General features: G+C 46.5%; 1 protein-coding gene across 5 annotated transcripts; it reads left to right on the top strand.

Moving 5' to 3' along the window:
* Positions 1-25,925, top strand: LOC139049607 (zinc finger protein 436-like). 5 transcript variants are annotated; one of them, XM_070525217.1, is made up of 7 exons: positions 1-250; positions 1,433-1,503; positions 4,952-5,078; positions 16,466-16,731; positions 19,575-19,648; positions 21,308-21,452; positions 23,464-25,925. In XM_070525217.1, exons 1-4 carry the CDS (start codon positions 129-131, stop codon positions 16,467-16,469), a joined length of 324 nt encoding a protein of 107 aa, XP_070381318.1. In that variant the 5' UTR covers positions 1-128; the 3' UTR covers positions 16,470-16,731; positions 19,575-19,648; positions 21,308-21,452; positions 23,464-25,925. The 5 variants fall into 5 exon arrangements, with proteins under 5 accessions (XP_070381318.1, XP_070381314.1, XP_070381316.1 ...); XM_070525213.1 differs by having other exon boundaries at positions 10-250; positions 19,575-19,672; XM_070525214.1 differs by having other exon boundaries at positions 14-250.
* The last annotated feature ends 1,302 nt before the right edge of the window (positions 25,926-27,227 follow it).

Raw genomic sequence — 27,227 nt, 5'->3', positions numbered from 1 at the left:
TTCGAGTTGCCCAAATGCCCGACCGTTTATTGGTTCTATTTCATCCTTGGCACAAACTGCGCGTGCGGGATCGTTCGATGACGTTCTGTCTCAGAAAACGCTAGTACGCCAGAGCGTCGACATCAGGCATGACTGAACAAAGGAATGGTGAACAGACGCCTTCCGCATTAACCTTCATCGCCGAAGCAACCCCGCGTTCAAGCCGTGAAGGCAGTGACGGTGCCTTAGGTGCTTCCGACGATTACCTTACGTGAGTATTCCCGTTCGTGAAATTCTCGTTGCATATTGTCAGCCGCCGAAACAACCTGGAATACAGACTTTAACAGCGATACTTTTGTTTCCACATTGAAGTGGGCGTTTTCGAGGACAACTTACAGGCAGCGTTACTGCAACCAGAAACCCAGGCGGTGAAATTTATTACCGCGATCCGTCCAAGTGGCCATTATAGCGAGATCGATATTTTGATACGTGACATACCAGGACATAAATAAATAGAACAGTACGTCGCAATTCCTTTGGCGGTCGAGTTAGCATAGTGCAGGAGCCTCACCAAATATCGCACAAGTACAATTTGCTCAAAACGCAAGAGATGTGTGACCAAGTGAGCTCACTACTTGTCAAAATTTTGCTGTTACTTGTTTTCCACGAAATACAAAAGGCATGCTTGAAAAGAAACGCTCTTTTACTTTGAAGTGAAGACTGTATTCATTTATACGGCATGTTCGGGCAAATCGGAAAGTACTACCTGGACGCCGCGACGGCCGTGTAAGTTTCGCGCAAGTGCGAATGGCCGCGTTGGCAGAGCGTGCGAACGTAATCGTTAAATGGCGAAGACAGTTACCGACCACAAACCTTCAGATGCATAGTCGCATTCTAGCAGAGCTATTCCGGACGTGGCTGGGCGACCGATTCGGCCGACTGGCAAGGCCCCTGTACGAGAGCTACTATAACGTAGCCAAACCTAACATACCGTTGCGTTACTTAATTAAAGCATAATTTTAAGCTCTCGCGCACTGTGAATGCACGCCGCTCATGGCGCGGCCGTTGTGCCGCAATGTGTGGACTAGCATGACGTCGTAGAGCCATGCGCGCGTAGCCTAAAATGAGCACCTCAGAGGGATAGCAGTACGCAGTACTTTCGGAATCTTGCAGCTTACCGCCTGCTTAACTTGGTTCTAGCATCATCCGTTGCTTTCTTATATTTCATGGTTAATGTCAACATTTAAGAAATTGCGTAATTTAGGATCATGCCGTTCGCCCTGGGCCGATCAGAAAGTGATCATTTTGACAGAATCATATATCACGGGTACAACCTTCATTAACGAAGCAGGAGTTACCTTGTTCCACATTCTGTTTACCAAAAACATTCTTCGGATATATTCTGCCGTAATTTGGAGCGAAGTCAAAGGCCTATATGTATGTCTCATTTCAGGTATATGGACGAGTACATCGAGGACGAGTTGAAGGCGTCGAACCGCAAGACCGATGCCACTGAGGTCAATGGTATGTATGGCATGGCCTTTCACCATTGATGCAAATTGCAAAGGTGTTTAACAACCCACAGAGGAGGCGGCCTTTCCATCGACCATAACAGCGTGGCATTTATTGGCCATACCGGCACCTTACTAGCGTCACCATATCGGTTGCTGCTTGCGCGGTCACCGTGAAATTCATGCAGATGAATTGAGTGCTGACAGAGACAACACTACTCATATTCTGCGTGCCTCAAGCTTTAAATGAATTGCCTTTCAACGCGATGAACTCATTCGCAAAGGCAATCGACGCTTCTCGATTTGTTATGGATTTCATGTTGGAATGGGGTCAGAGTAACAAGCTTTGCAATGGGTAGCAAGCCAACCGCATGCTTTATTCTTCACGTTAAATGCTGGCTGGAGGATCCTGTCATTAAAGGATGTCTTGCCGGACGGGATTGCAAATTAAATTTATACACGGGAAATTGCCAAGGCACCGTCAAGGGAGCGTTTCGATAATGCAATTTTTTGAGTTCATTCGCTGTGGGAGAGGACAGGTAACATCGAGCTGTCTTGCAACTGTGGCATCAGCAGGCCTGTGTTAGTGCTTACAGACACTCTCCCCCTCGGTCTCGAATGGCGTCTTCAAGCGGCGCTTCTTGCTTGCCTTCTCTTCCACAGGAGCAAAGGCCCTACGTCATGTTAACGTGACGAGCCCCTGCTCTATTATTTATTTCGATAAATTTTTATCGTATGGCACTTCTAATCGAGCGCATTTTACCATTGGATTATCAACGAAATTCCCGCGCCGTTGCAAGCAGTTTGCATTGCACAAAATTTCTTCGTGGGACGTTGACCAGATCTCTCAAAGCGCGGCTCCATCCAGTGGAAGGGCACGTGGCCTGCTTTTGAAAATTGCGACTTTTTCCTGCCACGCAGCTTCCTAGATGTTGGAGACGCGGTAGCCACTACCTAATTTACCAGCCGCTCTTGTGTGTTTACGACAACCAAACTTGGTGAGGGGTACTTATGGCGACTGTCTGTCTACTTTACGGAAAACCAGCAACGCCTTATTAGTTTTCTGTAACGATTGCGGTCATTATATTTAACGCAACGTGGCGCTATCATTGCTGTTATATTGTTCAATGATACAGCCTTGTCAACTTGTGATTCTGCAAGTCTTTCTGATCCTATCGGATGCCGGAAACACCACCCTCATATATGCGCAATGGGTGGCCTATTTTAAGCAGTGTGAGAGGTATCGAAGGCGATCAGACGATCACAGCTACTTTTTGTTTAAAATTAGTTGTTAAACATGCGCAGCTAACCGTAAATGCATTCTTACGAACTGCAGCTACAGACGTAGGTAAAATATATGCAAGGGATAGCCAGGCTCTTAAAGAATAGTGCACTATCGGTAGAAACTTGCATCTTTCATATTGTCACGTGGTGGTGACGTTAAGAACACAATAGCAATACTGTGAAAGACAAAACTAACTTTTATTGGGCGAACGTGTGCCCACAAAACAGGCTACACTTATTGCTCAACGATAGCGGCGAACAGGGTCGGCGATCGTCGAAAATCTGATCAGCGGGTCAAGCGCGTCGGCTTTTGTACAGCAGTCGTCGAATGTTCCAGTCTAATAGTTCGGACCCGCGTGCCTTTCACAATGTTCTACACCATTCGCGTCACGCGATGAAATCAGATAATACAAGGTTTGGCGACAACAGACAGCGGATAGAAGCATCGATAACTTTCCAGAAACTTCGGATACATGAAGGCGCGTCCCGCGCCTTCAGGGTCTTATTCAGCCGCTCCGTAAGACCATTCGTCTGCGGTTGGTAGGCCGTTGTCCTCCTGTGCCTTGTAAGGTAAGTAACGTGTCAATATCAAGACAATGTGTTCATGGGTGGTCAAGCTTCAATGAAGTTTTACACTTGTTCTGTCACCTATTGCTTTGTCCACTACTATATCCGACCATCCACAGCTAATAATGAATAGGCGATATGCAGGACCAGCAGGTGCACTTTTGCACACAACCCGTTGTCCTATACAAGCTAGTGGCAATCGGAGTACAATACTAATGAATGTGTCAAAATGTGGGGTGGTAACATCATTACGCAGCCACCCTTTCGCTGCACGATCCAACCTTTCGAAACAATTTTCTTTTGAATGGGAACCTCGTCTCTTGGACACTCCAGATTTTCCTATTCGATATGAAAAATGCAGAAATGCTTTGAGGGAAAGCTCTGAGACTGACGTGAACGATGTTCGTTGCATTTGAGAATGCACTAGTGACCGTAGTCAGATTACATATTTAGGGCCTGGATGGTATGCCGAAATTTCCGAAAATTGGCATGTTTCTAAATATTTTAAACACAACGTCAGCAATTGAGTAAATCTAATCCTAAAAGAAATATCGCGGTACTGTGGTCCGCATTGTTTAAAATATCTAAACCAGCCAAGTTTGATTTAGAAATTTACGATTTACAGAAATGACAAATGTTTCAAAGCGCTCTTCAAAAGTCGTAGCTACAACATTCTGGCAAATTTCAGACCACTGCGTATTATCTTTATCGATTTACGAGTAATATTAAATGTTTTTTCAGGAATTATGGTATCGTTTTTATTGCTCAATTACAGAGTTGCAAGCTTGATATTGTTTTTATAAATTTTGGCTGAATCACTACTTTTTAGAAGAACGTTCACAGCCTGATCATGAATTTCGCTTATGGCAGTCACAAGATTTCACCATTTTCTTTCACATTCGATAGCCTGCCTGAAAGTTAGTGCAAGTGTGACAGAATGAAACCTTCATTTGATGCAGTGACTTGTCAGTCGAGGTGGGAGGGTCCCTTATTCCAGGAACCCTCTCGCTTGGAACGCCCTCCGGGCCCAGAAAAACAATATCGCTTCTCCAAAGTACTTCGACAGAAGCCTCCGCACTGACGTTTCCTTTTGCACGTTACTAACTAAGCAGCTTTACCATAACGAGAACACGTCTCTCTTGGTGAAGGCAAGTTGGTGAGTGCCAAAGTTTGCTTATTAAGTTTAATTAACGTTTCATTGCGACCTTAGTGAAGCATGGAATACAATATTGCTGGAAATTAGAAATGAGATTTGACCTTTGTAGCGCACTAAAATATAGTGATCTGACGTCTTTTGCTTAGGACACGGTCGTGTTCTATTGTGCAGTCACAATTAGAGCCTATTTATTTTTACAAAAAATCAACGTTCTGTATATTTGATCGAGCTTGGCCTTTTCGTCCATACGAGTCTCTTGCTTGCACTTGGCACCTAATTTCAAAATTTCTGAAAGAAAAAGTTTTGCATTCGGCAGCCGCCGCCTTTCCCTACAATTAAAGATCAACTAAAACGTTTTGCATGCAACCGTTCTCAGCGCGAAATTGTCTTGCTTTTTGAATGACCTTTGCACAGCGGCGAGTGAACACCTCTGCTGTTTTTTCGGGCCATGCAGATGCCAGTGACATCGGAAGCACCAATTACGCTCCTGCAGTAACCACCGACAGGACCGATCATGCCAGGCCCAGTACGAGCCGCGCTGGCACCGAGAAAGTGTCGTGTACTACGAAAGACATCGCGAGGTGAGCCAACATTGCGAAATATTTCTTGACATAAAGAAACCTAGCCATTTAGGGAACTGCGACAGCGACCGCACCACTCACGCCAGATCTTATCCCGGATAATAAATAGAAAAATCGGTCATAGTAGGAAAATAAAAACAAAACATCTGCTTTAAGGACGCCTGACGACGCTTCAAGGAGGCATGATGAAATTTTAAAGACTGCTGAAAACGCTTGAAGGACGCGTGGAGACGTTTCAAGGAAGCGTGGATACACGTTTCACAGACGCAGTGGATACACGTTTCACAGACGCAGTGGATACACGTTTCACAGACGCAGTGGATACACGTTTCACAGACGCAGTGGATACACGCTTCACAGACGCAGTGGATACACGTTTCACAGACGCAGTGGATACACGTTTCACAGACGCAGTGGATACACGTTTGACAGACGCAGTGGATACACGTTTCACAGACGCAGTGGATACACGTTTCACAGACGCAGTGGATACACGTTTCACAGACGCAGTGGATACACGTTTCACAGACGCAGTGGATACACGTTTCACAGACGCAGTGGATACACGTTTCACAGACGCAGTGGATACACGTTTCACAGACGCAGTGGACACACGTTTCACAGACGCAGTGGACACACGTTTCACAGACGCAGTGGACACACGTTTCACAGACGCAGTGGACACACGTTTCACAGACGCAGTGGACACACGTTTCACAGACGCAGTGGAGACGTTTCACAGACGTTAGCACTCTCTGTTTGCCTAATTTGCCTTTCTGTGCCCTTATTCTGTGCTAAAAAATACATAGAAGCCTATGTAGTTGCCTTCGTCGATTAAAGCGCGAAAATCATTCAGGGAACCAGCGTGTCTCCATATGGTATTCATAGACATGCCACGGCCGTTCAAGCGGGCTTTTAACTACGCATAATCAGTGACGATGCCTAGGCAACCGAAAAAGAGCACAAGAAAATAACGAATTAAGAGAAAGCAAGTAATAATACAATGTAACAACGCATTCAAATGAAAATATAAAAGCAATTCATTGAATGTCTTACGAGCGCGCGGGCTTTCTCCTTCATCTTGTTTACCGTATGCTAAAGTGACTAATCATTCACTTTTTGTTCTTTAAATAAGTGCTATGGCTTCCAGGGGAAAACTGGTGCACGTCAAGCAATTCGGGAAATTATATAATGTAAAGATTTTCATTTCCAGAACGCAAACTCTTCAAGCGTACGCAGTATGTCCCCAGTCTGTGAGGGAGCTCTGCGGTTGAGGTTAGGGCGGTCGTGCATTCTGGATGTTGGTGTTAAGGAGCTCTTCTTTTACCCTTCTAGCCTTGCCAGCGGGCGCGTTTGTCATCATGTTTTCTTTTTCTGTCTGTTGACTCCGTGGACACGTGATCCCACTGACAGCTTGAGTGCATTCAGACTATATAATTACCAACAATTGCAGCGTAATGACAAGCACCTTTTATTCTTTCTTTGTGTAAACATCGGGTGTTGTTTCGCGCCAGGCTTTAGCCGCGAAGCTTACGTGGCTTGTGATTGGTGTTCTATCGCTTCTGCTGAAACGTGATGCACATATTCTTTGTTCGGGCACATCATAAGATGTGAATGAGGAGCAGATGCCAGGTCCCGGTCCCTGTGGCCCATTTAGAGTTCTTTCCAGTGATGGCGTCATTGTTGTAAAATTTTTTTCACACTCGCTGCATGGAAGAGAGATCTTTTAAAGAAAGAAAAGCCGTGCTACCTGCAGTTCGAGTCCGAAAAGATTCTGTTGCGCGCACTTTTATGAAATATGAAATTAATATACTGCTGCAGAAGTTCCTGAAATTGTCCAGTACCACGTAACATTTTTTTTTGCCTCCGATGTTAGTTAGGTATTGTTTACTTGGTTTTCGTAGCTTATGCTTGTCTACCTACCCATCACTTTCCCGATGTCCTAAAATTCTCGCCCATTGGTATACGATTCTCAGAATTTCCGTAGAATTTTTTGCTGCTTATCATGTCTGTCCTGCATAGACCACACAATGCTGCATATTCAAACTATCGGATTGGAAATTGTTCATCAAGCCACGTTTGGAAATTAGTTAATAGATCTACTTAGTTAAGAACTGTGTCATGTTCAATATCTGTAGAATGTACAGTAGGTGATTGGATGTCCGAGGAAAGCAGCGACAACCTACCTTTTGCTTCGGCCGCAGCTACACAGTGGTTAACCTCACTGTACGTATTCTGAAGTCTTACTTTGTTCAAGCGTTGCATTTCTGAAACGAGAATTCCATCATTGTACTTTCAATCGTGTGATGAAATGTCAAAAACATCCTTGGCATTTGTGATATACAGGTCTAGTGAGCTGCTTGCTCTTGAAGGAGCGGCGTAGACAAATTTCAGGGGTAGAAAATTTTTTTGGCTGCTGATCACCTACGATTACAGTATTATCCCAGCTACAAACCAGCCATCCTGATGATGATTGAAGTTTATTGGTGCAAGGGCATCTCAGGCCAAAGAGCGCCAGGACATGTGTTTTGGTTTAGTAAAATTGGGAGATTAGCGCTATGACTTATAATAAAGGCTGTATAGAAGCCTACATTTAAGATAGATATATAAATACTTGTTCATCAACTACAAAATAGTTATTAAGATAAATATAAGACCTTAAATGTATTGGTTACAGGCACACACAATAAATTATTGTGGATTGTCCGAGTCCCTAGCTGTACAATTCTTTCTTAAGCAAGAAGTGCGAGAGCCAGACATACTTTTGTGCATCAGACTGCATGTCACCTGTAAGGCACAATCTGATGGTTAGGATGATCTGAAGTGATGTCTAGAAAGTCAACTTGTGGAAGATATTTAAGCACTCTAGTAAAGTTAAAAATTACATCCTCTAATAAGAACATTGAGGGATGGGGGGTATGTGGTCTGAGTAAAATTCCCTAAAATGAGCCACTCGCTCTCGGTGAAGTTGAGGGCATTGAATGAAGACATGTAGGACGCTAAAGTTGTCACCGCAGTGTATGCACGTTGGCGGGTCAGTTATAGTCAAGAGTTATGTGTGTGTGCCATAATTGTCTCCTTTTCTGAGTCCTGCCAGTGGGACTTCGGCGAGTCTATCAAGTTTCAGCGGGAACCACTTGGTTAACTGAGGCTTAAGAAGGAGCAGCTTATTTTAAACTTCCTTGTCCCATTCAGCTTGCCAATGATTACGAAAGGCCTTTCGTACCGCAGGTTTCATGTCAACACCAGGCACCCAGCTTACATCAATTGTATCCCAATGAGCCGCTAGTTCAGCTTTTTTGTCCGCCATTTCATTGCGTGCGATCCCAGAGAGGCCTGACACCAAGCATACAACAAGCGCGAGGTGGTGTTTATATATGCTACGTGGATGAGCTGAAGGAGCTTGTTTATTACAGGGTTTAGGCTTGCTTTGCCACAGGACAGGGCTTAGACGTTTAAAAAATCTGTGCATATTATAGACTTTTGTATCTTGCGCTGACTGTATTGACACAAAGACTTGGGGCTCCCGCACGGCAGGACGGCGTGTGTAGAAGTCGGTGCCGTGAAAGACGATGAAGTGCGTAAGCTGCACGCTCTTCATCTGGCCCGCCATTAAAGAAAAGCGTCTATTTTGTAAGACTCCGTCTTCAATCAACGTTACATTTTTCTGGTGGAGGTGCGGGGTACATGCGACCACTTTCAAATCGAACTCCGTCAACAAGCGCAGTAAAACGCCCGGTCGAGCTGACTCCTGTGCACGTACAGACAAGCCGCCGACTTCAAGGACTGCCACCTGAGCTCGAGCCCCTACCCAATCATGTCAGAAGGATGAGTACAACGGTTGCATCTTTCTTCCTCAACGGCACCGACCGAGGTCGTCCTTAACCAGCCGCGAATCCCTGCATCCTTCCATGGCGACACCTACGAGGATGTTGAGGACTGGCTCGATAACTTTAAGCGTGTCGCAGAATTCAACGGCTGGACTCCAGAGCGCAAGCTACGCAACGCCTACTTTGCCCTCGAGGACTATGCGCGGACATGGTTTGAGAACCGCGAGGGGGTCTTATCGACATGGGTCGAACTCCGACGGCAGCTAATCGGCACATATGCCAGCCTCGATCGCAAGTAGCGAGCTTAATCTGCAATTCAGGCGAGAGTACAGAGGCCGAACGAAGGCGCCGCAATGTTTGTCGAAGATATATGCCGACTTTTCCGACGCGCGGATCCGTCCATGCCAGATGAACGAAGCTCACAAACTTGATGCATGGTGTCAAGCAAGAGTTATTCGGTGCCCTTATATGCAACCCACCAAAGACCGTTGAAGAGTTTCTCGCGGAAGCCGCATCAATGGAAAAGGCACTGCAGCAGTGAACAAGGCAGTTCAACCGCGATGTGTCGACCCTATCGCGTGACCCTCCCGCTATACCCTTGGACAATACCGACGCCTTGCGAGAGCTCATTAAGCTTGTTGTTCGAGAAAAGCTCCAAAAGCTTCACGTGGCTCCAGCATCACTACAGTGAATCGCTCTCGCTGATGTCGTCAGGGAGTAAATCACGCAGGCAGTTCGAGTCTCACAGCGAAGTGAGACAGCACAGCATGAGGTACGGTAGCCACAACCTCGCATGTCGTATGGGGAAGCTGCACGAAGTTCGTTGTTCCAGATTTTTCGCGATGTGAGCGACATCCTGGACTTTCATGGTGTGCGCGTCGTTGAACAAGCAACTGGCGACTTCAGGCCTCGCCGCACGCCATTTGTGGATTAAACACGACCACCCCGCAAGAGCGACGTATGACGCACCGCAGAACTGAGGCCCTTGTGCTTTCATTGCAGTGAAGCCGATCACCTCTACAGGGCGTGTCCGTACCGCCGAGCTGGGCTCCGCGGATTTTCATTTAATGCGGCGTTCATGTGCAATGGTGAACGCCCCCTGAAGATTTAGGCATACCTTGCGGACGCGAGGACCTCGTTTGCCCCACGACTCCGTGAACCCCGGTCACCGTCACCCACGCGAAACAGGTCTTGTAGCCCCTTCTTCACGCTGAGACAAACGAGGCGTCGCTCGCCCAGCCCTGCGTCCCGGGAAAACTGAATCCAGTGAGCTGCGGAGGTGAGGTCGCTGACGTTGCGAACGCTGAAAATCCTCCCCTATGACGACCGCAATATGACCTAATTGAGACGCAGAGAAACCAGTGTAGTTCCGTGTCAGTATCCTGCGACGTACCAGTTACCATAGATGGCAACGAAGTGATGGCCTTAATCGACACGCGTGCGGACACGTCTGTTATGAGCCAGAATATCATGCGTATACTGAACAAAATTTGGGCACAATGGACCGGAACTCAGATTCGTACTGCAGGATGGGATCTGATAAATCCCAAGGGCCAGTGCTAGGCACGAGCAAACATTTGGGGCTTCACGTTCATCGGCGCCTTCGTCATTCTTCCTGAATGTTCAAAAGACCTTATACTCGGCATTCATTTTCTTCAGGCGAACGGTGCCATCATCAGCCTGCAAGAGCCTAGAGTCAGCTTCGCTACTACGCAAGCCGTAGCGCACAGTAATGAGAGTGACCGTGGAATCGCGCTTCGCGTAGCTGACGATCACGTCACGTTGCCATCGACGAGCAGTGTGCTTACCCTTCTCCGATGCGACATGGAGGACGACGCCGAATGAATTGCTGAGGCAAAGATGCCCCTGCTTCTTTAGTGCCACATTTGTATAGCCAGAGGGCTTCTTCAGGTGCGAAAAAAATCTTCAGTCGTTTCGCTAAGAAACTTTAGCAACGAGTATCGGCATGTACCGCGAGAAACGACAATGGCATTTCTTCGCGAAATCACTCATGTTACCGACATTGTCACATTGTCACATTGGAAACTGCAACGTCTCAGCAATCTGAGTTACCCAGCCTGAAGGAACGGATTCATATTAACGCCGCTTTGCCCGACCTTCAGAAAGACCGTCTTCTGAGCCTCGTGAACGAATTTGCGGACTGTTGTTCAACGTCATCCAAAATGTGGCGCACGTCCATCACAAAGCACCGCAATATTACGGACGAGTCCGCACATCCTATTTGTCAGCGTCCTTACAGAGTGCCTTCTCCAGTGGAAAGGGAAACGATCAAGCATCAGGTGAAAGAGAAGCTCCAAGATGACGTGATCCAGCCGTCCACCAGCCCGTGGGCTTCCTTGTATTGTTATTCAGAAAGAAAGACAACACACTACGCTTCCGTGTAGATTACAGAAAGTTGAACCGTGTCACCAAGCGCGATGTTTATCCTAATCCACGAATCGACGACGCGTTGGATCTTCTACGACATGACAAGTTTTCTTCGTTGGATCTTCAATCAGGGAATTGGCAAATCGAAGTTGATGAACAGGATCGTGAAAAACAGCGTTTGTGACACCTGGCGGTCTTTATGAGTTCAAAGTTCTCCCCTTCGGTCTTCTTTCCGCACCCTCCACCTTTCAGCGGAATATAGATAACGTACTTGCTGAACTCAAATGGCAAACCTGCCTTGTGTACTTGGACAACGTCGTCGTGTTCTCGAGCACGTTTGACGAATATCTCGCATGACTCGAGAGTCTCCTCGCTGCGATTCATACTGCCGGCCTCATCATCAAGCCTGAAAATTGGTACTTCGGGTTGCAAGAGCTCAAATTTCTTGGCCATGTCTTTGGTCCTCAAGGCGTCCGACCAGACCCCGACAAGTTAGCTGCCGTTCCCGAGTTTTCACCACCCACAGACAAGAAGGCTGTCCAACGCTTCCTTTGTTTGTGCGCATATTATAGGCGCTTCGTCGAGGGATTCTAGAGAATTGTTGAGCCTCTTACACGGCTTACACACGACGATGTGCCTTTCATTTGGGTGGACGAGCAGCAGCAGTCGTTCAATGAATTGTGCAAGCGTTTGCAAGAGCCCCAATACTTGCTCATTTCGACGAAGATGCTGACACTGAAATTCATACCGACGCCAGCAATGCCGGTCTCGGCGCAGTTCTTGTGCAGTGGCAAGCTGGTGGGGAACGCACCATTGCTTATGCAAGCCGCAGTCTCACCAAGGCTGAGAAAAACTTCTGAACCACTGAAAAAGAATGCTTAGCGGCTGTCTGGGCAATTAGTAAATTCTGACCCGACTTGTGCGTTAGACCCTTTAAGGCTGTCAGCGATCACCACACCCTGCGCTGGCTTGCCAGCCTCAAGGATCCTTCAGGCAGACTAGCAAATTGGAGCATGCGCTTACAAGAGTACGCCATTACAGTTGTCTACCGATCTAAAAGGAAGCACAGTGACGCTGACTGTCACGCGCACGACGTCTACGACGTCATCGGACCCTGACAATATCTTGCGAGTTGTCGGCGTTATCGACGCCATAAAACTGGCTGAGCACCAGCGCGCTGACCCTGAGCTGCTGCCGCTGATCGAGCACCTTCAAGGAATTGAAGGTGTTTTATCCCACTCGCTCGTGCGCGGCTTAATATACCAATTGCACAAGAACGTCCTTTACAGGAAAACCTGCGGAAGCGGTCCGAATGCGTACCTCCTCGTCGTGCCGTCAGCGCTGCGCCGACATTTTGCAAGCCTGCCATGATAAGCCCGACCGCGGTACAGCATTTACAGCGGAACTTATAGAGGACGTTCTCCAGCTCAAGCATAGCTCTCATCACAAGAGAACTGCCTATCACCCTCAAACCAATGGATAAACGGAACGTCTGAACAGAACGCTGGGCTATATGCTCTCCATGTATGTTGACGTAGAGCACAAGACGTGGGAGGAGATTTTACCACATGTGATTGTTGCGTATAACACTGCTGTACAGGAGACTACACAGGTTACGCCTATCGAACTTGTACACTTGACGCCATGCTAACTCTGGCTGATAATAACCCGACCAGTGAACATATGGAAGAGATCGTACGAAGAGCCGATGAGGAACGCCAGCTTGCTCGCCATCGTATTCGGAGCCAAGAGCATACCGACACCCTGCAATCCAGCCAGGGTGGACGCGATGCCCATTACAATACCGGTGCCTGCGTGTAAGTCCGGACACCTGTACGTCATCGTGGACTCTCGGAAAAGCTGATGCGCCAATATTTTGGAACCTACAGCTTTACACACCACCTCAGTGACGTGACCTACGAAATCGTCCCCTGCAGTTCTGAGCCCGATTCACTCCGTCGTCGTCCTCGCGCTGAAGTTGTTGATGTAGTGAGCATGAAACCATACTATGCGCGTACCTGAACGACGAGATGCACCTGAGAAGCTCAATTTCTTATCTCGCAGAAAGAAATTTTTGACGCGACCGAGACCGTCGCTTTTCGCATGGGGGGGGGGGGGGGGGGGCGCAATCGACACAGTGATGTGGGGCTCCCGCACCGCAGGACGGCGCGCGCAAAGGTCGGTGCCATGAAAGACGATGAAGTGCGTAAGCTGCATGCTATTCTTCTGGGCACGCCATTAAAGAGGAGCGTCTATTTTGCAAGACTCCGTCTCCAATCTACATTACAATATACTCAACAGTGATAAGAATACCGTACCTTTTCGCTATAAAGATGCTGCTATGGTTGTGGAAGGTTTTAGACTTGGAGAAGTTTGGGCCATGTACTTCACATGATACCGAAGTTCCAGAATTAGTAGCATCAGTGAAAAATGCCATAGATCTATACTTGTCTTCAAGGGCTAAATAATGTTACTGGATCAGGGCATTTGGACAACTCTTTGTGCTAATTTCCGTAAAGGACAAGTCACAGGAGACTGTACATTGCTGCGAAAGTGGGATGGGTTCAACGTAGTCTGTTTCCTGCAGATCTGTGAAAACTACTACCGTTACGTCTGCCGTTATGTCACTTGCTGTGACTTTTTTCAACGACGCAAAAAACCGACCACAGTCCCCGCTGGTCGCCTTCAACCACTTGATGTACCATCAGAACCATTCTTCCGTGTAGGCGTTGATCTTTTAGACCGTTTTCCTACGTCTGCTTCGGGAAACAAGTGGATTGCTGTAGCAACAGACTACGCCACCCGATATGCAATCACACGGGCTCTTCCGACAAGCTGTGCAATCGATGTCGCCGACTTTCTCCTAGAGAACGTCATCCTTCACTACGGCTCCCCTCAACATCTCCTCACCGACCGAGGCCGTTACTTTATTTCGAGAGTTGTCGATGACATTCTACACTCGTTCGCGACTAAACACAAATTTGCTACTGCTTACCATCCACAAACAAACGGTCTAACCGAGCGCCTTAACCGTATTCTTACTGGCATGCTGCCCATGTATTTCCCCGCTGACCATCGCGGCTGGGACGTTGCGGTGCTGTTCGTTACTTTCACCTATAATTCGCCTCGCCATGATGCCGCAGGCTGCACTCCATTCTTCCTGTTATTTGGCCGTGACCCTACGCTACCTTTCGACATCGTTGTCTCTGCTTGTCTGAATTCCATATCTGAGTACGCCCGTGGAGCCATACTCAAAGCTCAAGAAACACGCCATATTGCCGAGCGTCCACTTGTGGAGTCGCAGGACAATCAGCGACGCTTATATGACGCCCGCCATCGTGACATCCATTACACACCGGGCGGCCTGGTCCTCTTTTGGTCGCCGTTGCGGCGCGTTGGCCTCACGGAGAAGTTACTTTGGCGCTTCTCTGGCCATTACCATGTCTTGCATGAAGTAAGTGACCTCACGTCCAAAATCGCCCCTCTGGAGCCAACCGTGGCTCAGATTCGCTCCGATGTGGTCCATGTCGCGCTTCTTAGGTTGTATCACTCGCCCGCCTCCTAAACAGCACCGAGCCGGTGCTTCAGCCGCCGGGGGTCATGTGACACGCTGATGATGTTTTCATCTTTGTCGGAAGAAGACGACGCTCTGTCTACCATCTTGTCAGCTGCTACAATTATTTTAAATGTCGTTTAGGTATACGTCTGGTTGTTTTTAAACAGGTAGCAATACGAGAGATTTATTTCCAGTTGACGCAGACGTACTGATACTTCTCAAAACGTCATAAGACACACTTGTACATTACTCGCCAGGCATGAACGAAACCGTGGAAACCACACGCTGACACGTCTGTAGCCACACTGCTTAATTAGAAGGGTGTCCGTTCAACGCGAAAAAATGCGATCAAACTGTTTTTTTTATTACTGATGAAGAAATACTGGCGCGTGCTCTTGAATTTCGATGCCATAACTCCGGACGGTCCAATTTTCAACCCATGAGCCATCTAGGGCTTTCGCCTTAACAACGACATTTCATGTGAACGGTTTTTAACTGGAACAGGGGTGACACAGTTTTAACGCGACAGCGTTAAGGAGCTCGTGTCGCAGAAAAGCCGGTGTCGTCGGCGTTGGCCGTGAGCGATAAGTCACAGCAGGCACTTCATGAATAAAAAACAACTTGCAAGATGGGCTGGGTGGGAATCGAACCAGGGTCTCCGGAGTGTGAGACGGAGGCGCTACCACTCAGCCACGAGTTCGATGCTTCAAAGCGGTACAAAAGCGTCTCTAGTGAATGCGGTGTTGCCTTAGAAATGAGCTGTTTCTAAGGCTCAGGCGTGCGTCGCTTGCTCAGGCGCACATTTCGTTGCCGCGCCGAACGCGGCACTGCTCGACGCTCACCGCGTCCGATGCGGGGCGCGTAGTCGCTGCGCTGTAGCCTACTGTCCTGCTGTAGCCTACTGCGCTGTAGCCCTTGGCGGGTCGACGGGAACGCTGTCACGTTCCACTCTTGAAGGCGAAGCTTAAGCGTCCTCCAATTTTTTGATCATTTGGTGGGAAGACCGCGCGGGTTATCAGGATGCCTCTTCTAGCGTTTAAATATAAGCAATTTAGCGTCGAGGTAGTGGCCCACGCTATCATTCCTTTTTATGCGAAGCATATTACGAGAGCTCAACCCAGCTCCTCAGGCGCGGCGGTGTCGCCTTGAATACCACGTGACACCGTGACGTCACGACAGAGAAGTGGCTTTGGCTCAACTCTTGCAAGATGGGCTGGGTGGGAATCGAACCATGGTCGCCGGAGTGTGAGACGGAGACGCTACCACTGAGCCACGAATACGATGCTTCAAAGCGGTACAAAAGCGCCTCTAGTGAATGCGGTGTTGCCTTAGAAACGAGCTGTTTCTAAGGCTCAGGCGTGCGTCGCTTGCTCAGGCGCACATTTCGTTGCCGCGCCGAACGCTGCGTTGCTCGACGCTCACCGCGCCCAATGCGGGGCGTCCAAGGCGAAGCAGAGTAACGCATGAGTTGTTTCTTCATCTAGCCGAATCAAATATAGCCAAGCAACAGCAGTTCACCAAGCTAAACAGTGGTTCAACAACTAAAATAAAGGCTAGTATGCTTCGCATCCTGGGCTTAACCTTACCTAAGCCACAGCCATTTTTTTTTTCAGATGAGCCCTATGGCTACCTTCTAGTTTCCAAAGAACCAAAAGGTTTGTTCGCTTTCATCGTTGGCACTGACTGCGCATGCACTATGATTCCGCGTGCTTCTGTCACAAAACAGGCGCTAGTGTTCCAGAGGCGCCGAAACAGCCATGGCTGAAGAACGGAACAGTGTAAACACGCCTCCTGCGTTTACCTTCGGCAACGAAGCTACACTGAGCAGAAGCCAGGAATTGTTCGAGGTCGCTTCATCCACTTCCGACTGTTGCACTACGTGAGTCGTGCCGCTTCTTACAATTCTCGATGAATATTGTGCCCCGTAGATATGACCCGGAACGCAGACTTTGATAGGTATAGATTTGTTCTTACTTCAAAACAGGCCTTTGGCGGACAACGTCAACCTGCGTACGTGGACGACTTTCTGAGCTTTTTTTTTCGCGTTGATGCACGGGTGATGCGAAAATATCGTCATGGGAAGCACAGTTGCGGCTGTTTTTCCTTAAGGCCCAAAGTAATCTCACTGCGGGAAGCAAATGCTTTTATCTGCGAACATGTTTGTCGCTCGTGGATTGTCATCGCATCGCACACCTGTTCCGGTGGCCCAGTGGCCACTGCATTGCGTTGCCGAATTCGAGGTCCCCCCTAACGTTTTCGGAGCAACAGCCTATCATCGCTCATGCTGGAATGCAAAAATACACATGGGTCTCCATGACTTTTACAGAAATCCTGGCAGTGAAGTGTAATTTTGCTCGTGTAAGGCGTTTCAAATGCTACTCGCCTTCACCTTTCAAACGGATATTTTTTCTAATGGTCCCCTTTGGGCTAAATAAAGATCCTTCACAAAAACATGCTCAAAGAATCGGTAGGCGGGAGCCGTGGAGCTAGCAAAACTGAAGCAAATGATCTACGGCCGACGTACCTTTAGAAGCAGCGATAACCACATGGTCCGTCAGTGCCCACGGCGACGCCTGATTTGCCACGCCGGCAGCTAACGTCGGAGCATAAACAAACCAGTGCATGGGCATGGCATGGACAAACGCATACAAAACGAGAGAAGAAACTACTTCTCCGTTGTACATAGGCAATGTCTGATATTCAAGGAGCAGGAGCCCCCAGATTTTCTGTATCGCACCCGCTTTTACTCGCGCCTGCACGCAGACGTCGGGCGATTCCTGAAATGCCATCTCGCGCTGGGTGACTCTCTCGGCCCACTGATGCACCCCCTGTACAAGAGTTTCTCCAACGCACAACATAACTCTCGCACACCATTCACGCGTGCAGCTTATCGCGCGGCTGTCACATTGATGATACCTGTTCCTTTCATAGCTGAAGTGAAACATAAGTATATTTATGCTGTATATCAAGTTTTAAAGAGTAATCTTCAACAAATTTGTTTACGGCCACGGTAAAGAAGTCGCAAGTAAGAATTATTTGCGGTATACAGCGGCAGAAGCACGTCCCTTGATTTAAGTTTTTTTTTTCTCGGGCTTATGTCTGCAATTGTGCCTTGTTCATGCCCCTGCAACTCAATTTAATTTTTCTTAGGCGCAGCTGCATGAGCCATACATGAAGCAAATTAGCAAATTCATAAGAACACATTTTTTTCACATATGTTTAATTTCAACCGACTGCGTCTTTCTCTTCAAATGTTCAAAATGAGTCTTCCTTAAGAGGCAACTGTTGGTTGTCTATTATTCTGTGGAAGCCATGTTGCGCGTAATTTTAATTATTCACCAGCTAGATTTCTCATGTCACGGATCCATGATTTGTCATTGACAGACATTTCAGTGAAAATCTTAACACCAACACGTCGATTGCGAATCCAACCCAGCGCGGAAGGAGCATCTTTTTCTTACACCCCTGATTTGATTCAAAACATGCAAGTCCACAAAGCCGCTTTTTTGAGTCTCACCCTACTTTATAGAATTAGATAAAAAAATTTCCGGTCAGTATATTCGGATATTATCACTGTGATTCTCCTCCACGAGGTATTTACGCCACAATTTGAAAAAAAGGAACACATATTGCCAACTACAAAGCACTAATCAGAACCGTTGTAAGGGAACTAAACTAAACTTTACTTGCGTGTTCGTCCAAGTCAAGGAGGCGTTTCCACTACGGTAGATGGTCGCTCCCCATTCAACGTATTACACAGGCTCCCCTTATGCCAGCCAGCAAGAGAGCATTTGTGTAAAATGAAACATTACATGTAAGACGTTCATTAAGAAAATAGTAGTAAGAAATAGAAGTCACGACCAGCTTTCTAGTCATGCCACTTTGGAGACGACGCTGCGTATACGGATATTCCGGCATTACCGTCGCGGCATAAAGCCTACTAGGAAACAAGAACAGATGGCGGCACCAAATTTACCTCTAAGTGCTTTGGGAGAAAGATTAGTAGGAAATATCGAGGCATTCCCGCGTCGTCGCAACCACCATTCTATCATAAGTTTCATTCACATGTGCCACCCAGGTGGGCTTTCGGAAGTCACATGAACTGCTACGCGTGGGGGCCGGGGTGGGGGGGTTGTGACCAGAGACGTGGAGCGGGGAAGCCTAAGGCATCGGTACGACATGGCTTCCCACTCTTTAGACCTGTGCAGCTGAAAGACCTCTTAAAAGGTAGCGGCAATACGGAATGTTCGCCTTTGGACAAACACCTGTAGTCTCCTTCGCGTGCCCTGCTTGTCAAGCCATCTTTTTGACCGGGCATGTTAGAGGTCTTTAGCTTACGTGTTATGCGTGTGATTGGGCACGTGGTAAAACATACGTGAGCCTTAATACGTGAGCCTTTATTAGAATGCACACTGTTTAAATACTACAAGCCCTACTTTTGTCATTGTTCTAATATCATGCTATAGATGTAACTGCTTCACCCTTACGCGAAGCCTGCGTCTATATTGGCACAAGCACTCTTTCATTCCGATAGCATCGATCGCAGTATATTCTTTCAGTGTGATGTGCCTGTAGGCCTTAAGGAATTTGGAGGCAAGCGCTTCAACAAGGGAACTTGTACTGGTGTATTGTATCCCCTAGTCTAAACATTGGCTTCAGATAGAATCTTTCTCCGACCACTGTTGCCTCGTTGTTGATGTGAATATCTGTCTCGTGTTGCAGAATCCCTGTGGCCACTGGTGTTGGCCCATGGAACACGCATTACCTACCGGCTGATGGCACGTCCACCGTCTCCGGTAGGTGCGGGAAGGTTATCGACCGTTAGTATACCGTTACTATTTACACAGCATTAAGGAATGAATTCTGGTGTTTTACGTGTCAAAAGCCCGATTTGATTATGAGGCACGCCATAGTGTTGGACACCGGATTTATTCTGATCGCCAGGGCACCCTTAAAGGAGTACTGACACAAATTTTCGAGCTTGTTTTTTTTTCGTCTCTGCCGCTCGTCGACGCAAGCGGTAGTGAACGAGCAAGCGAGGCGAGCTGGCTATCACTGGAAAACTGTGCAGGCCTAGCTCGCTTGTCGTCGGATCCGTTGCTGACGGCCCATCCGATCCGTCCGCAGCTCGTCATAAAGCACGTGTGTTCGTCAACACAATCTACGTCTGCGCATTTATGTCGCTGTTAAGTGACAATACAATTAGTTTCCCAACGCCGTTCATAGCGTTGAAAAAACACGTTAGCCAGGAGAACCGCTTCGCAGAGACGACTGTAACGGTGGCTACGCCAATAATTTACACATCCGTGCAACGTTTTGACATGCACACTTTCGAGGTAACTTTAATCCGCGTTATTTCGGCTCGGAATCTAAATTTGAGCTCAGTCCTTGTGCTTCCGTCAGCGTTGCGGTTCTCTGCGCTGAAGCGTATTTTAAAGTTGATTTTGAATATGTTCTAAGCTATATGCACTGTTTATAATTTGCAGATGATGTGTGTGTGCCCACGTGAATCGATCCCACACCATAACTCGACTTCGAATTATGTGTATCGCTGCTCCTTTAACGTGCCACCAGTGCTAAACAGCATCGCCGTTGGCGGAGGTGTGGTTGAATAAATGTCTTTCATAAACCTTTTCGCTATTCGGTTGATCCAAACCTTCCTTCAGTTAACTCATTTTATTGGTAAGAAGTGTTCGCCTCACCTAATATACTGTGATAACGTAAGAATGGAGTGCAAGCTCTACCCTCACGGCCCGAGTGCAAACTCCTTTAGCCTCTGAAAGCCATGCAAGCTGGAATCCGGTCGAACTTTTATGACCTGTGCACGGCTAATGTAAACACAATCGAAGAACGAAAGCTCACAATTTCACGTTAAAATATTATCTTTGTCTCAGCGCTGATATGAGGATCACCCATTAAATTTGCCAAGATGTCCAGGTTTCATCATAATATATCATTCCAGATTCATCGCTTTTCAGGGTTAAGTTGTGTTTACATAAGCCTGATTCTGTTCTAGCAATTTTAAAGGTAAAAGATTGAATGTTTAATCCATTTTATTCTTCAGTAACAGCAGCAAATTAGCATGCAGTCATTATTCCGTACGTGTATTACCGCGTCACATTTTGTTCTATCAGAGCAAAATGAGCTTATCGGAGAGCACAACCATTATCAAAGCGCAACAAGAAGCGTGAGAACCAAAATCTACCATTGCAAGGTCAAACAAGCTCCGCTCTCGACAGAAAAGACGAAGGAATAAAGCAATGAGCAACACCCGAAACACATGCGCGTCATTTTCGTAACACCACGTTGTGGCTTCCCACTTTTGTTCTTTCAATTTAGAGAATCAGTTCAGACGGCTTCTGCTGCCAGTGTTTCTTCTTGCTTCCTGCGTGTTCCTATCACAGAATGCGCTAGTGTCGTTTTCGCGCAATTGGAAATCGGCACCTCTGTTTCAGGGCATACACACAACACAGAAACCGGGAGCGCTGGTTTCACGCTTCAGGCCTACAGCAGCAGCAGCGGTGGTGTGGACAACACAGTGGCCAGTACAAGCTTCCCGCCAATGGAACAACCATCGGACATGCCTGGAAACGACACTTGGTGAGCTAAACGTTTGTATGAATTCCTTTCGTTGGAGTAACTCACTGAAATGAGACGGAACGCTGTCTGTGGCCGAAATGTATTTCCACTAATCAACTTCTGTGACAGAGGGAACTGTTGTTGCCTCAACTGCCAAATCTGATCTGCAGTTCCGACCATATGGGGCAAACAGGAAGCTTTAGCTCAGGAGCTAAGCTCATTGAAAATGAGAAATCAATTTGCTCAGAAACACACAGCACCAACATTAGTTTCTGGCATGTGAAAGAATGATGCGATTTGTCGTACATATAAAAAATTCAGAAGCAATTCAGCACGAAAGAAAAAACCGCCATTCTCTAAACTGCGTCCAATAACGCATCTAAAAAACAGAAAATTGATGTATTACACAGCGCTCTGAAATATAGTACTTTATGAACAGATCCTTTGGAAATCTTGGCAAACGCAAACTGGAAATGGATACGAAGGAAGTTGTTCACTTAAGATTTTCGATGAGAAGCAGCTAACATAACTGCGGTAGATTTTTTTGTGTATGTAAATTATTGAACTAGGTTTATTTTTCTCGTAGTTAGCGATTTCAATATTTTTCAGTTTCCAACCGATATGAAAATTGTGATTGATGCAGTTGCTGGAACGTATCTGTTTCAAGCAAATGCCATCCAGTATATTTGAATTCATACGGAGGTCAATAAAGAACCCTTTTCTTCCGCCTAGATTAGTTCTCTGAAAACGCTGCTTCCGCTTATGTGGCCAGTTTTTCCCTAGGCCTATAATTTATAATTTATTTATTTATTTATTTGCTAAATAAATTTATGTATTGTGAAATTTTGCTAAGTAAATGATTTTGTTTAGATACGTGCCAAATAGGCACGACTATAAAAAGCGTAGAAGCTTACACCACATGAGTTCAAGCGCACCATACCATAGCATGACTCGTGTCAACAATGACTAGAATAGGTATAGATAAACAACTAAATTGCACATTAACGACAACATAGCCAACAATGTTCATCTAGTTCATAGGCAGAAAATTAAAAAAAAAGGCAGGAGAGAACACATAGACTAGACATGTGTGTCTGTGTCCTATTCTGTCCGGATTATTTCTTTTCATTCCTCCCGTAAACTGTAGGAACGATGTCGTGCCAACAATGCCGAAACTGCACGCATGTAAAGTTCATCAAATAAAGCAAAAAATCTCATGGCCAAGGAATAAAATGAAAGATAAATATGGCTGTTTGTGTTAAATTGTCGAACTTTGCCATGAGCGTTGTACTGTATTTTTACCATAGGCTTTTAAAAAACTTCCTCGGCAGCACATTTTAACGATTCTGCGCAAAAATCCTGAATTATTTCATATTATTCTGTATGTAGGGATTGAGTTATTGCATGTGATGTCTGACGAGGGCTCCGTCCGGCTCTAGTTGTCAGAGATAACGTTAATTCTATAGTACGCCTTTGAAGCATTTAAAATATATTACTCTTCCTCATGTGCAAGGAGTCCTTTAAAACGCAGAGCTCTTTAAGCTCAGGCAATACAGCCTGTTTTAATACCAAATGTCGCACTACCAAGCGCAAATTTCTGGAACCTTGCCTGAACACTCCTTGTTAGCGTCACGGAATTGCACGAGTATTCTTTTACGTTTAGAACATGTGAGTTTAATAACTAACCACCGTTTTCAGATAGCCCTTCTCGCCTGCACCGGTTACATTTAGGCTACACACGATGTAATAAATAAAACAAGACTTCTGCATAACTTGCCACTCCTCCGACCATAGGTTGTGTTTCGAGTTTAACGCCATAGACGACCAAAATCACCATTGTTCGATTTCTGCCGATCTAGAGGCGGAATCGGAGGGTAAATATAAACATAGCAACATAGCCCTCAGATTGAACAAGTCGCCTTATCGTAAACGCGCGATTTAGTTTGCCAACCTCTCAATTGGCCAAAATGTGTCTACGTCGTTCCGTTACAAGTGTCGGCTATATTGAGCTGCTTTGTCCGTCTACTTGCAGGAGTGCTACTGGAGCCGATGCTGGGGTACAGCAAGAATTCTCCGGTGCATGTTCCATTGTTTGCAGCAGTCGGGATGCTTTACACGGGCGCGCCAACGAACACACGGGCGACACAGACCAAATTTGCAAATCGTCTGATCTAACCTCTGTGAGTAATTCGATGTTCATAAAACATTGCAGGAAAAGCACCGACGGAAACCACAAATGCGAAACCTGTGATACATCGTCCCACCTGGCTCCTCCCCTAGCCGCACATGACCGCTCCCACGAACACCGCAGTCCCTACCACTGCCATATTTGCAATAAATCGTTCCAGTCGTGTAGACATCTAGATGACCATAAACGCATACATAAAGGCGACAAACCCTACACTTGCGAAACCTGTGGTAAATCACTCACACAGGTATCACATCTCCGCGCGCACCAGCAAACTGATGCGACCGAGAAACCCCATGTATGCCATAAATGTACTAAACCCTTCGAATGCAAAAGTTCTCTCCAACGTCATCTCAAGTGGTATTGTGGGGGCGGAGATTTCGATTGCAGAATATGTCATCTATCCTTTGTGGACAGCTCAGATCTGTTTCGTCACCACCAAATGTTTCACGGGTATGAAATGCCGCATGAGTGTACTCACTGTGGATTTGATTTTGCCGAGAAAGAAGCCCTCGATGAACATCTGCGCCGGAATCATATGTGCGACTTATGTGGAGCAACATTTGAAGACACGATTCAACTGATTAAGCACATCTGGACGAATAGCTGTGGGCAGCCGTAACATGCTGACTAGTGCGCGAGTAAATCGGCCACCGCTTTTGCATAACGCGAGAGTGAAGACTTGCCGAGAAACCACGCTGACATTTTTTCCCAGGAGTTAGCAACTAACTATACGCATCGTGTGTAGAGGCCGGCTTCATTTGACATTCAAAATGACTTAGTTAAATGCATGATGTAGATGATGCCATGGGGTTTCTCGAAATTACGACACACGACGTCGTCGAACGAAGTATTTGTAGTGCTTCAATGTCCAAGCATACTGCAGATCCTGGCCAGCACTTACAGTTTGCACAATTACATGTGATTGCTCGCGAACGTAGCTTTAGAAAATTTATTTCAAGACAAACCCTCATGGGGTGCAGTAATGTGTTTTGTGTAAGCAGAGGGTCGAAGTGCCCGTACAAGATCCTTGATGGATCTTGTATGGTGGATGGATGGATCTTGTACGGATCGATGGAGATTTTTTTCCTTTTTGCAGGTGTTTTTACAGTAAGCAAAAAAACAAGCCCTAATGAACCCTACGCTTAATGTTCTTCCATTGTGGATAGAAGGGAGCATCTCTCATTGAAAAGGATTTTAAAAACAGGCACTGTTTACTTGTCAATCTACAAGTAATCTCTGCCATTAATTAAGTTCCTTACGCCCTGTTGCCTTCGAGAGACATCTTTTACGACATTATATAGACACATTGTACGCATGGGAAAATTTATTTCCTTAAAATATGTTGAATAAATTGACTCTCTAGGTTCTCTCTTTGCCTCTTGTACACTGCAAAAAAGTTTACACCGTTTGGGTTGCATTTTCGCCACGAACAATAATCGTCATCTGTCTTGGCCGCATTTAGTTAACAATGTGAGCCCGGTAATTACGAGTCAAGAACGACGTGCCGGTTATCAGCTTGACACAGCATTCTCGACAGGAAAGTAGCGAGCGCTGAATTTTCAAAAAAGGAAACAAAAGCAAGGGTGACGAATATTGTTTCGGGACAAGCCCAAAACGGTGCAAACTTCTTCCGTGTATTAACACCGAAAATCTGTTTTATACCATAAACTAAGCTGATGACAGTGATGAGACTACATTAGGTTTAAATGATATGGAGCGTCACTATATCCTATGTTCTCCCAATACGAAAATGTTTAGTTGTTGTATTGTGGTGTCCTAAAGTTTTAAAGGGCAGTCTTTTATCCACTTGGAAGCCGTCCGTTATGACTCGCACTATTATGTAATTACAGCTGCAGAACATTTTTAGCCTGATGTGACTAACACTTCTATACCAGCAAGGAAAGGAAAATGAGATGCAGTTTTTAGGCAGATTGGCACGCATACTTCGATGCCCTTTTCCTGTGAATGCATTTCAGCAGCTAACGAATGTTGAGTTACCGCTCAGCGCATGACGCGCCAGCGTGTATCAGAACATTCGGTCATTCTTGTCGATTATGTATTTTTTCTACGATGTAGTTGAAACTTGTGTAATCAAATTCCACGTGCAAAGCGAATACAGTTGTGTATTCCGGAAGGCATGCAAACAGAAACGGCTACGCTGAAATCTTTGATGAATCATGCGATGTTCGTTAGCCGTAAATCACTTCTTGAATGATCGACGCATGTGCCCGGAACTATCTTTCTGCCCGAGTGTAACTTGTTTTGTGGGTTCACGCTCGCCCAATAAAGACTGATTTGCGCCACATGCTTCTTGTTACTGTGTTGTTCGCCGTCACTATAGTGCGATATCTCGTAGAGCAGCTTCATTACCGGATACACCCTGAAAGCCCTGAAAACAGTGTAAATGTCGCCATGGGCCATTGAGCTAGCTGAAACCTGCGACTACCGACAGAGTACGGATGTGTGTCCGAGAAGACTAGGAATAACAGGGCCCCGTGAGCAGTCTCATTGAAATCCCCCTGTGAGGCCGGTGACGCCTGTTCTGCAAAAACAAAGCGATCCACCGATCTTCCACGGATCATTGTTTGAAGACGCGGAAAGCTGGCTTGAAACTTACGTAGCAACCGCCATGTTTAAAAAATTGAAACTGTGACGATAAGCTGTGGCATGAACATTTCTCATTTGAAGACACCACCAGGACATGGTCTGAACATCGAAAGTCCAGCTAACCAGGCGAAAGCAGTTTTGCAGTCTCTTTCTACTAACATTCACGGGTGTCGTGCGCAAGGAGCGGGCCGAAGTTCTGCTTGAAACCCCTGTGCAGCGACCAAATGAGGATATCGCGATCTTTACGGAAGAGATGAACCGTATTTTCAGCGACGTCGATGCGTCTGAGAAGAAAACGTGTTTCCTCGTTCATGGTTTTGAAGCAAGAGTTTTACGCCGGTCCGTAGCCGGCGAAGGCCACCACGAATTTTTTTCCGGGAAACCATATGCGCGGATAAGATGCTGGAAATGCGCATTCGGCAACATAGGTGGCTAGTGCCTTAGCCGAAGTGGAAAATCCCGCGACAAGGCTCCGACGAGCTCTGAGACAACATGAGAACCGTTGTACGCGTAGAAGTCCTTACGATATCTTATTTGAGAAAGCCTCAAGTAACCTTAATTGCTGGTCCCGTCTGAGTGAAGATCCAGCACTCATTTGAGTCCGAGTAACCACAACATTTGCAGCAATATAATGTTGGAGTGCGCACAGTTGGCTTCCTGAAATGTTTTGAAAGTACTTAGAAAATGCAATCCCGAATAGCAACTACTGTGGCAAATCAGTTCTGCGGAATCCCGTTAAGACGAGGAAGTATCAGTAAAGGAAAAAAAGTTGTTGCCCAGCCGAATGTAGCCCGTAGCTACAAAGGAAACACATGTGGGGTTCTCAGAAGGAACGCCTTGCATTTGAGGAAAAATTTACCCTGCTCCGGTATTCAAACTCGGGACCAATGCATTTACGGGGTAGCAGCTCTACTCCCTGAGCTAACCAGGAGGCTAGCAGATCGCACAATGAGGTCGAATAAAACAAAACTTCGAAGCGCAGGGACACATAATATGAC

This window comes from Dermacentor albipictus, chromosome 9, assembly GCF_038994185.2.
Source record: "Dermacentor albipictus isolate Rhodes 1998 colony chromosome 9, USDA_Dalb.pri_finalv2, whole genome shotgun sequence".
In the NCBI taxonomy this organism is placed as follows: domain Eukaryota; kingdom Metazoa; phylum Arthropoda; class Arachnida; order Ixodida; family Ixodidae; genus Dermacentor; species Dermacentor albipictus.
The sequence above is the reverse complement of the archived record's forward strand: the minus strand, read 5'-3'. Positions and strand labels throughout refer to the sequence as shown.